Source organism: Pistacia vera, unplaced genomic scaffold, assembly GCF_008641045.1.
Source record: "Pistacia vera cultivar Batoury unplaced genomic scaffold, PisVer_v2 Contig581, whole genome shotgun sequence".
Lineage (NCBI taxonomy): Eukaryota > Viridiplantae > Streptophyta > Magnoliopsida > Sapindales > Anacardiaceae > Pistacia > Pistacia vera.
The window spans coordinates 828753-847006 of record NW_022196425.1 but is presented as its reverse complement, the minus strand read 5'-3'; the positions used below and the strand labels follow the sequence as shown (position 1 = coordinate 847006).

Sequence of the window (18254 nt, the reverse complement as noted above, 5' to 3'; positions counted from 1 at the left end):
GGTTTGCTAATTTAACTAAACACCCCAATATATAAAAATTTTATAAAATGACAAAAACACCCCCACCCACCCATAGTGCCAGATTCTGGCCACCACCACCGGAATTTGGTTGGAAAATGACATTACGATGCAGACCGGTCGGATTTGGCCGGTCGTGCGTCGATATGGATTTTTCGGCCAGATCCATCACAAATCAAGCCGAAAAAGGCCAGATTTGGCCGTCAGCGACGGCCAAAGATATGACCGTCGTTGAGGGCCAGATCTGGCATTTTTTGGCCAGATCCACTGTGGATCTGATTGGAAAATGCTAGATTGGTGAATTACCGGCCAATTCCGATCGTTTCTACGCCGTTGTAACAGATTCCGGTAATCACTGACGGTGGTTGCCGGAATCTGGCAACTATGGGTGGGTGAGGGTGTTTTTATTATCTTTTAAACTTTTTTTCAGGGGTGTTTAATTAAATTAATAAACTTAAGGGGTCTAAAATAATTAAAAAAATAGTATAGTATTTTCCAAATAATTAAACAAATATTTTGAGAATAATAAAACAAACGCACCCTTGAGTTAAATAGAATAGGATTAAATTTTGAAAATATTGAAATAAATATGTATTTTAGATATGATAAGATTATGTTATGATATGATGGATATGATAGGATAGTAAAACAAACAGGTGATTATTATGAATTTAATGGTAATGTCAACTATATTAATTAATTTAAACGTGTAATAAAGGAATTGTCTTTAATTTCATGAGTTAATAACTTGATTTCTCATGAATTTGAGTAAGTGCAGTTGCACGCACCTAATAAGTTTGACACATTTTTCTTACCTTTTTTTTTAGTTAATTAAATGATTAAAGGTGTACAATACTAAAATTTTTATTATTATCCTTTTAATACTTTTCTCCCTTACTAAGAGATNTCATCCCGCTTGACTTGGTTTGTTAAAGGATTCGCACTCGGCACATTTTATTGGGTCAATCCGCGTGGTGTAGCCTGGTGGATCATTCCTTCGTGTATTGCTTGGTAGGTTGAATCACCATTCATTTCCTCCGGTTGGGTGACTCCCATTGTAACTGATCAGGTGTTTCGCCTTACATGAATGGTCAGAGGGGTTGTTTGGTACTCGGTCGGTCCGTTGGGATGGATGGACTCGAAGGGGATGGTTTGGTGTGGGTGACCACTCAACCCGCGAGGGTGAACCGAGCCGAATGAAGTTTGTGTAGGAATGCTTGACTGAAGGTAAGGTGGGATGGCGAGGATGTGCGGTTCTTGTTGTAGCGAGCTTTCTGTCACTTGGACTTCTTGATCTGATGCCTGTAGTGGATCGACTGAGTGGGGTTCCGTTGGCAGATCCCTTTCTTCATGAGTCAGGATCGAATCGTTGACCACCTACGAACATAATTGACGCGACCTTTTATCTGAGGCCATGGGTCTGTACTCTGGGGTGTGGAGAGGCTGCATAGATGGCACCGAGGCGCAGAACAGATTGGGTGGTACCTGACAAGGCAGAAGCTCAAGATCATAAAACTGACTTACCTTCTCTTTCAAATACTGGTTTTCGGCCTTGATAGAGGCGTTTTCAATCTGAATGACAGTGTACTCAACTTCCAGTGCGGCCACCTTATTTGAGTTCTGTTGCATGAGAGCAGTCAGAGCTTCCAGTTTGGCCTCGAGGCCGGGGTTAGCATTGTCAGAATTGTCAGCCATGGAAAGTTCCTTTATGTAGCAGGGTTTGTTGAATCGAATGATTGCTAGAGGTCCCACGATGGGCGTCAAACTGTAGACGTAAAAATCTACCTGTACGGAAAAAGGGACTGATCTCGTGAGGTTGAGGCCACTAGCGATCTGCTATACCTGCACACGTAGAGAAACAAACGTGAAGCGACAGAAAACACTGGGGTGGTGATTGCCATAGGCACTCCGACGCTCAAGTCAGCAAGGTTGAAAGAGGCTGATTTAGTAAGGGCTAGGGAGTAGAATGGTTACTAGAAGTCTAGTCGGGGACTATGACTACGGCTATGATGTGAAGTTCTCAAGTTGGAACTCCGGGGTCTGAAGGTGTAATGTAATCTGTCTTGTGAGAGGGTTGACCTCTGTTTAAATAGTAGCTCTCTGGTCTCCCAATCCTGATTACTATGAGAACTCCCAATCCTGGTAGGATTGGGAGTTCTCATAGTAATCCGTTTCCTCTAGGGATATATCCTTTAGCCCCATTATCCTGGCGTGAAAGGGAGTCCAAGTATGACTCTAACATGGACCTTGGAGGAATTAGGATGGTAATGGACTGCTTTATCAGTGTTCGAGTAGGAATGTGATCCGTAGGTGACCGTGGGCTCTGAATTCGATCATAGGTCCAGGAAGTGTATTGGGATTAGGAGGCCTGTGTCTAGATGGTTCAGACCGACTGTACCCCATATCAAATGGGCCTTATCCGGGGAGTTCTAGCTTGGGTCGCACCAGGATTGGGCCTGGGCTTTTCCTCACTGTCAGACGCACTATCCTATTTAGGCCGAGGACATTTTTTGGCCGTAACATAGATATTAGTAAAAATAAATTTCATACTTCTAATTATCCAGAAGGTAGAGCCGTGGCCCGTAGAGGTGTCTTCTTGAAACTTTTTAAACCTGATGGGTGTCATTGTTATTTTTTTTACTTTTTGAAGGCAGCTGTATTTTACCTTAATTTTTTCAGTTTGTAATTTATGGAACAATAATCTTACCCTTACAAATATATACAAAAATTGAGGTGAGAAAAAGATGAATAAAAGAGCGAAATAAAAAGTAAAAAAACTCGTTATATTTGCTTCCCTCTTTAATTGTCAGCTTACATTACTCTTTGCGAAAACGACCTAGTTATTGTACTTAAACCGCGAACGGGAAGCGGTTAGGCTGAACCGCCTGGAAGCACCGAGTCTCGGTTTCAATCTCCAACTTGAGTTGAAAACAAAAGCGAGTCAAAATCCGTGTAGCGAGGACAAGTAGAATTTTAATCCGGAACTCACAGGATGAACAATATTTCAGATTCATCTAAAACCAGAAAACGCCAACGAGACGAAGACATCGACGCTGAAAGCAGCCGCGCTGATCCTACTCTTTCACTCGGTACTATCCAATTTTTTTCTCCTAATATTTTAATTTTTGAACAATTTTATGTATTTTCAATTGAAATTATTGATGAATGCAGAGGAGAATCTTACTTTTAGTGACACTTTGGTGGCGCTTCGCATAATCCGAGCTCAGTTCCCGCACATTGACAAGGTTACGCTATATAATTTTGGTGCACAAAGTGATTTATAAGTTTCTTACCAGCTCAATTGAGCTCGTCAATCATCAATGTGGTTTTTTTTTTCAGGTCTCAATTCAGCCGTTCATTTTAAAATCGCAATTATACAGTAGTGTAGAGGACAGAACACAAGTGGATAGAGAATTAGAGGTATTGTTCTGTGATTCTGAAGTTCTATAAAATCTAGCTTTATTTGACTAGTTATATTTGAATCTGAAATTGGTTTCGTTTGTGTAGTCTTTGAGGAGGGAGAAAGTATTGCGCGTTTTCAAACTAAATACGGGACAAGATGATCATGCTATAATGTTTTTGGAGGACTATCTGAACCAGGTTCTTTAATTGAATGTTTGATAGATACAAATTTGGGTTTGATTTTTTGCTAACTAGTGGTAGAACATTGTACAATGTCAAGTTCAATTTTTTTTTTTTAATTGGCAATGTGTTAATGGTTTACCTTGTGTTTGAAAATCATTTGTAGATGGAACGTGTTGTGAAAAGAATTAAAGAAAAGAAGCGGGGCGATGTTGAAGTTTTTGAGTGGTTTAGAGAACATGTTATTGATTCCAAGCTTGAACCTAGTATTGAACATCAAGAGCTCGTGAGTGATTATGATGTCAATTACTTATGTTGTTCATTCCTTTTACTCCACTTCTTATGTTTTGTTTTCAAAAATTCGTTATCATAACCCTTTATTCAGTATAACTAATTCAACTTCACTCAAAAAGTCCCTAATAGGCATGTATGTTTACTTCAATTTTTATGGTTTTGCTGGTTGCTGCAGTATTCACTCTTATCACTTGGTGGAAAGGTGAAGGATGAGCATATGTCTCTTTTGATTAATGCTGGACTTCTTGTAAGTGAACTGAAATTTCTCTTCTCTTTAATCTATTAAATTGTCGCTGTGGTTTGAATTCCTTGATTGTTTGTTGTGTATTTTGGGGGCTCTTTTGCTTTGATATGATAATAGTATGCATAATTCGGTTGGGAAGAATTGAACAATTTTGGATGATAAAACATGGAGGCTCTTAAATGAAAATGTAAATTCATTATATTGTTGCAGTGGTTGGAATTCGATCCCTGTTATTTACATAAATGGATTAGAGGAAAATACAGGAGTTTTCTAGTAGAGTACATGGAGTGTTGTCATCCTACATCTATTCCAAATGTGCCCCATGTATGTGCCACTGTTGCAGAAGCACTTTAGTAAATAATTTGGCAACTTTTTATAGTGGATGTCATATACTTTTTGTCTTTACAGTTCTTAAGTACTTGTTCTCCATGTTATCCTCTTGTTATATTTAATAAGTGTCCAAGCTTTCCGATAGTCTGGTTATACCACATAACTGAAACTAGAATTATTTATTGTAAGTTTCCAGTATTTTTTGTGGGTGGAGCAGGTTTGAGGCTCCCTTGTTTATGTGGACTTGTAGATGGAATTTCGGGGTAATTTACCCCTACTGTCTGAGAGTAAACTTAAGTTGGAAATATATAAATCTGTCACCAATCATTTAACTTGTTTTATATAGAATAGCCAGTTAATTGTAATTGTTCTGTACTTTTCAACTATATCTTATTTAATTTTACCTTCCTTTTACATTGTTTATATTGGTTTTTCCCTGACCACATTGATGGTCTCTGTTTCTTGCTTACACTGACTCGTGTTTTATAGACTCGCCAACTAATTGATCCAAACATGTACTGGTTTGCAATTCCAAATATTGGTTCAGTACTGAAGGGCCTCTCTCAGGTATATGGAAGCTTTTATTTCTTTACCTAGTGCTAGATAATAGAAAGTATTTGTACATGTCCTCACTGAGAAAGTCTATATTTGCTTTGACTACAACCTAGGAAGTAACCTCCAAGGCTCCTATGGTCCTTGGCATTGGTATAAAAACAGAACATGAGCACTAGGTTGTAGTCAAAACAAACTCCTGAAAGGTGATCATGTTTGTGTTGATTGTTGAATTATTAGGACACCATTCAATTTGCATCTGAAAGTTGTTTTTTCTCAACTTTTGAAAGCAAAAATACAAAGAAATAGTGAGTAAATTACCGCTCATACCTTATAGAGAAAGAGATAATTGTAAAAATTAGCTTTTCAAAAAGGCAAAGTACAAAGTGAAAAGTTGCCCAAATGCTACCTGAGTTTAACAAATTGCTTCAGAGCAAAGTGTGGCATGTGACAGTGGTGCTTTCTTCTGTTCAAATGTTAGATAAATTTATTTATTCTTTCATTCCCTATCCAGGGAAGAAAGGAACTTCTTTCTTTACTAAACCGCAGAAGATACAAAGAGATGATGTTGGCCCCTCTAGAGAAGAAGCGACTTCGATTCTCTCCACTGGATATGAGATTTCACCTTCGTGATTTGATTGGATCTGGTAACCTCAAAACCATCCATACACCAACTGGTTTAGTTGTCCGGGTTTTAAAGGACTAAACTTAGGAAGATACCAGTTCCCATTGGTTTGTGATATTCCTCTCTTGCCTGTCAATTATAAGAAGAGGTTTCACTGCTCATACTTTTAGAATATTTAGCTTTCGATTCTTTATATAAATTAACACTTAAAACAGTACAATATTTGTCTAGGTTGACAAACTGAGATCAAACAAGGATTTCAGGCGGTCATTTGGATTAGCATAATAAAGTCAAAATGACGTGAGTGTCTTTTCTTCTGGGTCTCGTATTATTCATTATTTATTAATTTAATTATTTGTAGGTATGTTGTAACTTCTCGATGTTTTTAATTGAAACACTGAGAGATTCAACAATAAAAGCATTTCAGGTCATTTATGCAGTATGCAATAACCTATCTTCTCATGATGCTATTTTTTATTTTTATTATTATTTTTTTCTTTTTTGTGCCATAAAGAAGATTTCTAGTCATTATCAATGTAATTTCCAACATTGTTATACTAGTTCTTCGTGTTGCGTGTTATGAAGTTGGCTTCTCTATATTTGGTTTATTGTTGATGTACATAGCTGGGCTAGGTGAAGTATGCTTTAAGGAAAATAGATTATTGGATTAAAAGGGATATATGTACTATTTATAAAAGCATATGATATAAGGTGTTAAATCTTTTGGTCAGAATAAAAGGACGTTATCAATTATAATAATAAGTTAATCTATCCTTTAAACTGTACGCTAGTTGAGATGGTTTAGATGGACTACAAGAAGTTTTGGGTGTCAGTGTTAATCTCAGTCATTGGGTCTGGGTGTTCGGTTAGAGTGTGGGGATTTGATGAGTAATGGGGCCTAAAAAACAGAACCGAGATGTTTAGGGTCCGCTTGGGAGTTTTATGGTAGCGATTATGAAGGTAAACCATCGTAGCGGTTTTGAGGATAAACCACTGTAGCAGTTTTGAGGGGTTTTTAATAGCGGTTTTTAAAACACCTAACTTGTGTTTGGGAGTTTATTTTCTAGCGATTCTGATAGTTTTTTCAAAGGATAAATTTACATATATGCTTATAAAAATATCTCAACTTCAACTAATACTTAGGAGTTTTGTCTTTTTCAATTACAAGGTAAAGGTTCTTTATTTGTTTTCTATTTATAAGTATTTTATAATTTTAAATGTGATAAAGTCTTTTTATCCTTCTTCGCCCTTCTTTGTAACATCTGAAATGATTGAAAAATTGTAACTCCATTTCTCGAAGAAAGCATCTATAAATGAGATTTTAATAATTTTCTTTTGTAAGAGTGTTTAAAATTATTTTATATTTAATATAGTTGGAGACACGTATAATATGTTTAATTTTTTTTTTTTTTTTTTGATATAATTGGGATAATTTTATAGTGGATAGGGTAGAGATGGCAATGAGCCCGATATTTTGGGGTTCCTGGCCCGAAAAAGGTTGGGCTTTATCCGATGTTCGCGGATTGGGCCTAGGCCTAATTTTAAGGCCTGTCCTCGGGTACGGGTCAGGCTTAGGTATGTCTTCCAGTTCGACCCTACATGAATGGATGGATGCACTTTGTGGAAAATTATTTATATATTTGGTGAGTATTAAAAAATAAATTAATATTTAAAAATTGTTTCTAGAATTAAAAATATAAAAAAAAATTGAAATTTATTAATATTTAAAAATGGACGGGTTTGGGTCGGGCTTGAGGTTACAAAAAGCCAGTCAGGTTGGGCTTGGGCTTTACTTGTCATACCTGTGACAGGCCTGGGGTGGGCTTAGGCTTTTGTCATGAGGTAGGGCTTGGGCCTGGGCCAAAGGGTACTCGTTCTCGGCCTGGCCCATTGCCATCACTAGGATAGGGTATTTGTGAAATAAAAGTTTAAAACCAACCAAAACACCCTGATTTGGGGTGTTTTATAAACTCCTCAAAAATACACTATATTTGTTATGTGGGATTTTTAAGTCAGTCAAAACCAGTACATAAAAAATTTGGTAAGTAATAGTTTTAGAACACCTCAAAACCAATCTAGTTAAAAACCCCTCAAACCTAGTGAAAAAAAAAACTCTCAAGCATACCCTTAAAAGTTGTAGGCTTTTCAATTTCAAATTTACATGTCATGGAAGAAGGTTGTTCTTATTGTTTTGAATCTAATTTAGAAATTCTGATAACTTAACTTGTCGAAAAATCTAGCATTGTAACCAAAGACTTGGACGGTATACTGATACAGTGGAAGTCATAAGCATTATAATTTATACAGTATCATTTGAAATAGAAGCGAATTGATGTACGCATAAATTATCCCAGTCACGTACAAAACACATGAAAACAAATTGATGGCAGTGACAAGTGTCATTGGTTCAATCAAAATTTTAGAGCAGCACACAAAGACGTAAAGCAGTTAAAGAATGAAATGACGGGTGGTGAGTTATATTAATTGGATTTGGATGGAGGTTGTGGACGCAAGACATTGTGATAAAGAATAATAATACTTGTATTACAATTACAACCTTAATTGCTGGGAAAAAACTAATCAAATGAATGATGATATTACTTACATGCATGGTTAATGTCATAGTCAAGTTAAAATAGTGATAGAGAGAGAGAGAGAGAGAGAGAGGGTGATAGCAATATGTTTTGAGAATCCAATGCAATGAATTGAGCATAATGAGATTGACAGGGGTTAGATGAGGGCCGGGTTCTGCCAACTCCACATAATTTGGACCAGCCATTGTTGAATTATTATCCCTTGGAGGGACCATCTTGCCAGAAAACTCACTTCCACTTAATTATTAAACCAACACAAATAAAATTCTCATGATTGAGACTGAACCTGTTTCACTGCCATCTGCCTTGAATATCCATCTTCTTAAATGTTTGCATCTTCAGCTTATCGTGTGTGGATTTTTATCATCTATTTTGTAAATCGATCCACCAAAAACCATTTATGTAGTTCACCACGCTCGCATATATTATATGTTAGGAGGTAGTATCTAGCTTTTTGGTTAACAAGCCATATTCAGATAATAAAAGGTTTTTTTTTTTTTTTAATGATCAGGTGTTTAAATTAGTTTGTGGTACTTTAACTAATTTAAAGTCTATTTAAAATATTTAAAAATTGTTTTTAAATACTCGAAGTGATTTGAACCTAAAAGATGAAAGGAGTAACTTATGTTAAATATTATCTTTGTTTGGATGTACATATATCAATTCTGCTGTGCATTATGTAACATGAAAAGACTTCTAATTGCAATTAATTCAGCAGTAATTTACTAGTAGGGTCATTCTGTCTGAATTTAATTATGTTCCCTGTTCGCAATATCTGGAAAAGATTCTCCATTCATTTTAAACAAGGTTCAGCCATCGCAGGCTCATGAAGCTCGGCTCTAGCAGCAACAAGTCCTTTTTTAAAGTGGTAGATCAACTTAATTAACCAATAGTAAGTATTGATTAGTTATAAAGGCTTTAAAAAAGAAAGTTATTGGCGAAAGGCACATCTGTCTTCATCTGTGTATGCCGCCAATAATTGATCATGGACCTGGAATTTCGACTATCATTTTATTTTATAATTTGTAAGGGGCTGTCAGGTAGGGTTTCCTGATCCTCCTTGGAAGCAGCCACATGCTATTGGATTATATAATGCCAATTGATTTGATGATGACACACACATTATAAAGTGGCTTCTCCATCTGCCAAAAAATAAAAATTAAAGTTGCTCCTTGATTAGAACGGTAGTTTTAATATTAAAAACTAATTTTAATTAATAATCTTATCTTCTTCTTAAAAAGATTCATCAACTTAATTAATAATCATCTTAATATATATAGTGGTGCTTAATAGACAACTATAACAAGGGTTAAAGGTTGGCCTTAAATTAATATATAGTTTAATTTCTCTTCTAATAAAGAATAATATATATGAATAATCAGGAGTTTGAGTCAGTTATGCATACTTTAATTAATTTCAAGGATCTTGAAGTTGACGACTGGATAAATCTCTACAGGACACCTCTATTAACAATAGATAGATCAAATTCAAAACCTCTTAAATAATACACTAGAAGTTTAATTGATCGTTAGATATCCGGGTGGTTAATATTGATTATATAATTGTGTTGAAGCTTGGGTAACATGTGCAGAATTCGAGGATCAAATGTCGTAAACAATATTTCATATAATAAAACAAGGATGGAATGTCAGAATGGCTGCTTAGATTATTTAAACGTTTTGACAGTAAACTGCATATGACCAGAATAATTTCCAAATCCGATCAGAGTCGTGACCTTTAAATTTTCACTCTTGATAATTTTTTTAATCATTATTATGGCCACTTTAAGATCTCAGTACGTCACTACTAATGCGTACGTATTCATAGTGATATTAACATATTCTATTTTATTACGAGTAATGTTTTATTTTTAAATCTATCATAAAAACATGTTATTTTATGTGACATTATAGCATACTTAGATATATACACTAATACATGATTAAAAAAAATAAAAAAATCTTATCAGATTTGGGGAATAGCCCGTAATCTGATACGAATATAAGATAATAGAATCTAAGTGGCTTTTGAGAAATAAAAAAAGAAAAAGTTTACATCATTAAGACTGTTAAGAGATCTTTCTACGTAGATATATATAATATATATAGAATAGTGATTAGAGTTTCTTGTGGATGTGGGTAAAAAAAGGATAAATTGAAATGTATCACAATCAATCAGTTTCTGCAATTTGTCCTTCTCAAAGCCACGTAAATATGTTACTGCATGCTCGTGGAACTGTATTTAATTGCAAATATTGTTATACAAGGAAAGTCTAAGAGTATTTAATACGGATTCTTAATCTCTCGTGAAAGATATACAATATTGTCATGTTAGTATAATTATAATATCTATTTTAATTCTTGTCTGTTAAGGATAGTTTTGAAGTATATATCGTGCTGAAACAAAACGACTAAATATTTGACTGGATTCGTTCAGTTTAATAAGTTTGTTAAAATGAAAGTAATTAACTATAAGCATATTTTATATAAAAGAGAGCGTTAGGTAGAGAAAATTAGGTATATAAGATTTTTTGTTTGAAACGTAGTTGAAGAGTATGAAACCTTCCATATAATTTGATAATGGTAGAAAATTAATGGGAGGGAACAGTCAAGTCTAGGGGGTGCAGTGCAGAGGAAGAGGAAGACGGGAAACTTGTTTCAACATGGACTTAAAATGTTTAATTATAGGAGGTCACATCAGATTTCTATAGCTAGTCTTTAGATGATAATAAAGAGAAAGATAAAGTAATAGAAGATGCTAATTGATCCTGTGCAGGGGCGGACCCAGCCCCTTGGGCCTACACTCACATGTTTTTTTTTTTTTTTTAAATTATTTATATAGGCCTACAAAAAAATTCTCTTAATATATATTTAAAAAAAATATATTATAAATATATCCAGACTCATAAAAACTTGCTATTGATATATACATTACACACCTACATCATATTAAAAGTTTAAATCTCTCTTCACTATTTTCTACGTGCATCTGTTTTTTATGATTTTATTCCTAAAATTCTTTATTCTCTCTTTCACTTTCTTTATGTTATTCGTTCTTAAAACTTTTGAAGAATGAAATTGTTGAAGCTTTCACTCATCAAGGTGCCACAATTAGCTTCGTTTTCTGCTTTCTCGGTTTTAGGTATATGTATTGCTCATTTCATTTTAGTTTATTTTTGGGTTAAATCATGCATATTTTTTGGAGGTTTTTTATTCTAATTTGATGGAAAAATGCATGGATCTTGTGAGTTTGTATTATGTTTAACCCTTTACCCAGCACTTTCTTACATTGCAAAAGTCACTGTTTAGTTGCTCAAAATTATTAAAGAAGTTTGAGTTATTGTCTATGTTTATATTAAGAAAATTTTCCTTTTTTTTTATTAATTTATATTAAAAGTCAAGGCAACGTTGACTTAATTTAAGTTTTGGTTGACTTTAACTTAAGCTAGATCTGATCAAAGTTATGAAAATTTATATTATAATCTTTAAAAGTAAATATATATATATATATATATATTAATAATTAAAAGAAAAAAAGGTGAGAAATAAGAAATTTGTGTAGAACATTTTTTGTGGATTGTGATTGTTGTAACTATTTTAATTATATTGGATTTAAGTAGATCGTTAGATTCCCGTGGTCTTTTGCTCTTTTTAATTGAAGAGGTTTTTCCACGTAAAAAATTTCTTATATTTCCTCGTGAATTGAATATTATTTTCAACATAGGTTTTACTTCTCATAGATTTATTCAAGTGGTAAAGTATTGTGTTGTTGCATTATTTTCTTTCAGATTATTGATATTATATTATTTCTTTTGTTAAAGGTTTGATGATTTTTTTAAATTTTTCATTGGTCGTTTGACGAACAATGACAGAGACACGGGTCCGCTATTGATCCTGTGTATATAACTTAATAATTATTTAATGATCACGACTTATTAACTGATTAATCTTATAATATATAAGGTAAAAATGTTGATTTCATTGTCCTAATTTTTGTTTTCACTAGTAACATCTTGAAAATCAATCGAATCTCTTGCTGGATTATATACCGTGTTCGAGTGATTCGTTGTCCTGATATTTGCTTTTACTAATAAAATCTTGAGTGTCGGTCGATCTCTATATTATTTATCGTGTCAGAGTTCAATTAGGATTAAAGCATAAATTAATGAACAAATTAAACTAAAAACAACTTAATTATACACAAAGATGAGTGGGCTGAAGATGGTTTGTTTTTAGGGAAAGTCTGATTCTAGCTCTGCTTCCTACCAACCTCATGAACCAGATGACAGAGAATTGAAGTTTTGAATAATAATTGGTTCTGATCAAGGCATATGTGGCTCCCAGTGTTAAATCAATCTACGTAAATCCAATCAACCCTTTGATCTATCGAGATCATTTTTATATATTCATGCAGATTAGTCCAAACTAATTATTATTATTGCATACAACAATTTGGATGTCTATTTGCATGCATATCTACAAATCTCTCTCTCTCTCTCTCTCTCTCTATATATATATATATATATACACATATATATAGAATCTCAGACGACACATTTGATTTATATATATATATATGGAGCTACCCTGTGAATTATATTTTTCTTCGTCAATATTATTTGTCTCACACCTGGCAGAAGAGAGATCGACATCGACGCATCTCTTTGTCTCACAATAAGTAAAATTTTACCAACTTAATAAATGGATCTGCTGGAATATTACTTGGGAAGAAATGGTCCCCCAGTAATGTTATTTATAATTGTGTGATTATCGGTAGATCAAAGCAATGGTTAAAGTTTCATTTTCTGATAAATACATATGGTGAAGATGACATAATATATATATATAAGGGTTGAAACATAACTGAAATGTGCATGTGAGAGCCTCGTTGTAGCTTAAAGATCACGGATTCTAATCTATCTTTGATCGACATAATCGATCAAGGTGACAGCAATAGGTCTTTATTATTATTGTACGGGTGAAGGTTTAAACAGAAGGGGAAAATAAACATGAGTCAGAAGCTATCTAATTAATCTACTTTAGTGCTCTAAAGTCTAAAACCAGAACTGGAATCAGATAAAACCATGAAGAGAGAAAGATTTTTCAGTTAAAACATAGCTTTCAAACGCAACCAGAAAGCTAGGACGATTTAGATTAAGATAGATACATAAAGAGAAAAAGGAGGTTTATTATTAATTAGAAAAAAGTCATTCATGATTAATCATGCATATACGTTTCAAGCTAGCTAATAATAGATAGAAACCCATCTCATCCACTTTAAATCTCTACCGATTTATCCAATACCAAAATGATCATGTGGATCTCTTCAAATATATATATATATATATATTTTTTTTTTTTTTTCTCATTCTTCTGAATATATTATATCTCATGTGTTACTCATGCATTTATATATGTATATATAGCGTGAATATTATTTTCAAAATTATTTTTTTAACACACTTATATAATTTTTGTGATCTCTTTTTCAGTGTTGTGGCTCGAACACGTTTGCGGCGCAAAAATAATTAAAATCTGGCATGTAAGTCATCAATTCAGCCTCCTCAGACACGCTAGCTACCTCTTTACTCAATCATCTCATCGATCTCCCTCTCTTTCTCCATATAATCCAGCCAGTTGTCGCCACAAGAACCATGCAACGTCAATACGCGTCAAATCCTATATGCTACTCCTTTTTTTTTCAAATTTGTCTTCAGAATGAATAGTGAAAGGACTGGCCGACATCTCCAGTAGACTACGTACTCCTATTAAGCGAAGGCGAATCCATAGCCACCATTGCTGCAAAAGCTGTGTTCTGAGGGAAGAAAGAAGGAGTTGATGAGGATCGTCTGCTTCAACATATAATTAAAGAGATGAAATTAATTAACAATACTGTAGATGCCGGAGTTTAATTTGATGATAATTGTAATTCAATCACATCCATGGCTGCGTGCACCTCAATGCTTATACTTGTAGATAACAATTTCCCACGTTTTGAAGCTATCATCCGAATCTTTTGATGTGGGTACTTTTAATTTTATTCAAAAATATATTTTTATATAAGTTTGAAAAAGACATAAAGTTGGAAATTGTGGGTGTGTCTGACTAATCAATCATATAGCCATTGAGAGCGCCATTTTATTCCAAATCATCTTCAAATTCACTGTATGAAAATTTTCTTTGATGCGGCCATCCCGAACAATCCCATTGCATTAATTGCATGCTACGATAGCTTTGTTGACAAAGAGGTGTCTAGTTTCCTGTTGCCATAAATCTTGTCATTTAGACTTTCCCACTTTAAATCCTATTTTATATAGTAATTAATAACCCTAATCTTATGATAAACATGGAATAACTATCACAAATATAAAACCTATTTTGGAGTCATGATTGAGTTAATTGATTAATTCAAGTCTAGAGCATATTTGGTGATTGAAAAGATTTTAAACTGTGTAATTCGTGTCACAGAAGTTTAAACTTTGAATACTATAAAATAATAAATTGAGTTTGAATATGGATCCTGTTTAGATTTGTATTTCATTAATTCATGTACTTCCAATAATATTTATATACATGAAGACAACTAATATGGCCCTTTCAAGGAAGAGCTCAAAACATGCAATTAATTGAATATCAGGATATATCTGTATTTGGTATTGAACCCTAACCGTTCATTAATTTAGGCAATATGACTGGAAATGGATTAATTATTGATTCTTTTTCTTCTTCAACTGATATTTATAAACACCACTGTATAATGCCTGAGTCACATATAAAAATCTTATCGAATAACACAAATTTCAAAAGCGTATAAAGTGGAACGACATACTTTTTCTTTTTTTGACAAAAGGCGTCCATGGAATCGAAGCGCAAAAGCTAACTAGCTAATCTTGCCCGACACCAACGCCAAATATATCCAAAACTACTTTTTAGGGCAAATATTAAAACTATGTGCCATTTCATTATACAAAAGTATTGCCTTTTCTTGCTGCAAATAAGGAAGCAGTTCCCAATTAATTAATTAAGTGCATATATAACTACCCATCTCGTATCTCTCCTGTAACTATACATGTTTTTGCTTGTTATAATTGGCTTGCATTTCCATTAATTATTGGGACGTCTCAAAAACATTTATGACCTTAGACAAGAGTTACTTTGGAGTCCTTCTAATAATATAAACATGTATTAATAAAATTATTTTAAATTTATTTTTCTTACCTTCTAAGATGTAAAATCACTAGGAGACGACAACTGACGGGCTAACGGGGTCAGGTTGGTGGGGGGTTTTGGAGAGCAGATGTTGGAGAAGCGATGGTTGGTGAAATGGGTGATTTCCAATGCTAGGATTAACCGGAAAAGCCTTGAGAAGTCGCGACCCAAAAGTTATCGGTGGCTAGCAATTGGCGGAGTAAACAGATGAGGTATGATAGGGGTTTTGGTGAGAGGGTTGAGGGGAGGAAGATGGTGGTGTCGAGGAAGGCCAATAACGTCGGGTACATGTCGAAAAGGCCGAAAATGGTTGTCGCGTGTGGTGGAGTTAGGTTGCAAGATTCGTAAAAAATTGGTCAAATCGAGGGCTATCAAGGCTAGGAAAACACTTGAAAAATGATAAAGTAATGATTCTGGTCGATTTTGGTGAGAAAATTGATCGGAATCAACTCCAAAAAGTTGGCGGTGAAAGAGGAATGAAGATTATTTATGTGAATGTCGAATTTTAGGACTGAATTGGGGATGAGTGATTTGAGAGATTTAGGGGTACAAATTGAAATATATGAAACCAGAGGTATAAACTTACTATTTTATCAAACTTTGGGTGAAAATATACGTAAAAAGTTTATAATAAATTTGAGTCTTTCCAGCTTTTTTTTAATTTTTTTGGCCCATTGGATCTATTTGGATAAGAAATTATATACTATTTTTATTTTTGTAATATATTTTAAAAAAAAATTGAGCTATTTTTTACCTTATTTGTAGGGGGGCCTAGGCAAGTGCCTAGCGTACCTACACCTTGAGACGGCCCTGATTAATTACTGGTGTCATATGAATGATGGTGTAAACACAAAAGAAATGTTGCTGACAACTCGTTGTAGAAGTGGAAATACATAAAATTTTAATCTTAGGATAATCATTGAAACAATTATTTTTATATACACTTGTATACATAAATATTAAATCAATAATTGTAGGCCAGAGCAATGATTTTTTATGACACCAACACGAATTAAGAACCAAGTTGCCAATGAACATTAGAGAATGCCACGTGGGCTCCAATATTGTATGGCAGGATTTCGTTGGTTACAGTACTTTGAGAGGATGTAATGTAGCCTCCGGATCATGTTTATTGTTTGGGCCCACTCCATAATTATTAATACAAATCCCACATTATAATTATATACAAGAACAGGATGATTGGTTTGGTGGATCATAAATCAAAATGAAAAGCAGTAATACATATGTTAACCGGGATTAATTTCATTAAGTGCATGCGTGGCACGCGGCGTGTAAAGACGAAGATGGACCTCAATCAGGTATGTCCCAAAAAGAGCCCATGACTTATGGAAGAGTATCAAGTAAATAGAAGGGAGAAAAATGGTAAGAATTGGCCCCTCAACAGAGGAATATTAAGCCGTCACTCATTGTCTAACATCAGCTCATCTCACACCTAACAAAAATTCCCTGCTTGGAAATAAACCCTAATCCTAAAACTCACAATCATTTGTGTATCTTACCTTTCCTTCCTTGGTTTATTTTAATTAGAATTTTCTCTACGTCATCTCCCCTATGACGTGTTCCTTTCTTTGTGGTATCACATGTCTTCCGCCGCATTCCTCTCCCGTTAATTATGGAATTTTTTTTTTTTTAAATTTTACTCTTAATTATTCAATCATCAGGCTTTGAGAAAACCAGATGACTTGTCTGTTGACTGACTCAAGCGGATAATTTCGACTTCCAACATCTCATGCAATGATTTCAATCTTCTCAAGTATGAAACAAGATAAGAAACGTTACTCATATATAAGAAAAATCTTGAATAAAGGGGACTATTTTGTTGAGATATATGTATATAAAAATTGAATTAATTTAAGTTAATAGGGGGGGTCTGGCCACATTCGTATAGTGAAATTTGAACTGAATTATTATTTGGATCTCAAGTGGTGACATGGACTGATGACCCCAGTCCAGTCATCGTCTGTTTGTAATTGAATAGTATGCTAATTATTTATGGTGAGAGATGATATATATTGCGACAAATATCATTTTGTCCATATTTCCATTATTATTAAAGCCTTTATAACATTACTCACTCAAAAACAAAAATCCACCAAATTAATATAGATAAGTTTCTCTCTATGAATGATGGCTCTGATGTACTTGATCTTCTTTGTGGACCCTGATCATAGACAATTTTTTTATGGCCCATTCTTTTGCATCCATCCAAGGTTTTCTTCTGTGATCAAAAATCGAACAGATAGGATATATAACAATACCCATTTTCCAGCTATTTATTTTTATGAGCTGTCCGCGTTTTAGCTCTCATCAATCAAATAGGATAACCCTCTGCCTAATTAATTAATTATATATTTCCACATAAGCAATCAAATAGCTGATATATCATCTTTGTTTTTATGCACACACATATTTCCATTTCACTTGTAATATTGGTTATATTTAATTTAAACCATATTATTAATACTGTCATCACTTATTTTTTAGTTCCTTCTGTATTCTTTTGGAATAATTAGCTTAATAATTCTCTATATTATTCAAGCCTTAGGGCTATTTCATTTTTTATTATTTTTTTTATTTTTTATTTTTTTATGTTTTTGGTGGGGCTGGGTTGCAGCGAGAGGCAAGGAATCCGTTCAAAGATTTTATGATATTGTCTAATCAAAGATTAAATCTCAAAAACTATGTACCTTATGAAGAAAGCCGTTTTCAAAAAATAAATTAAGATCAATTGAACTCACTTCTATTATGAGTAATTAAGAAAATTCAATGTATGGGCGGTATGAACT

General features: G+C 33.9%; 1 protein-coding gene across 3 annotated transcripts; it reads left to right on the top strand.

The window, feature by feature from the left end:
- The first annotated feature begins 2799 nt into the window (after positions 1-2799).
- Positions 2800-6126, top strand: LOC116109513 (serine/threonine-protein kinase 19 homolog). 3 transcript variants are annotated; one of them, XR_004124771.1, is made up of 8 exons: positions 2800-3107; positions 3190-3263; positions 3358-3438; positions 3526-3618; positions 3767-3886; positions 4070-4141; positions 4349-5035; positions 5535-5573. XR_004124771.1 is itself a non-coding variant. In XM_031395737.1 (8 exons), the coding sequence occupies exons 1-8, from the start codon at positions 3011-3013 to the stop codon at positions 5724-5726; spliced, it is 807 nt and encodes a 268-aa protein (XP_031251597.1). In that variant the 5' UTR covers positions 2800-3010; the 3' UTR covers positions 5727-6126. The 3 variants fall into 3 exon arrangements, 2 of the variants coding, with proteins under 2 accessions (XP_031251597.1, XP_031251598.1); XM_031395737.1 differs by having other exon boundaries at positions 4958-5035; positions 5535-6126; XM_031395738.1 differs by having other exon boundaries at positions 4349-5663.
- Positions 6127-18254: the final 12128 nt, after the last annotated feature.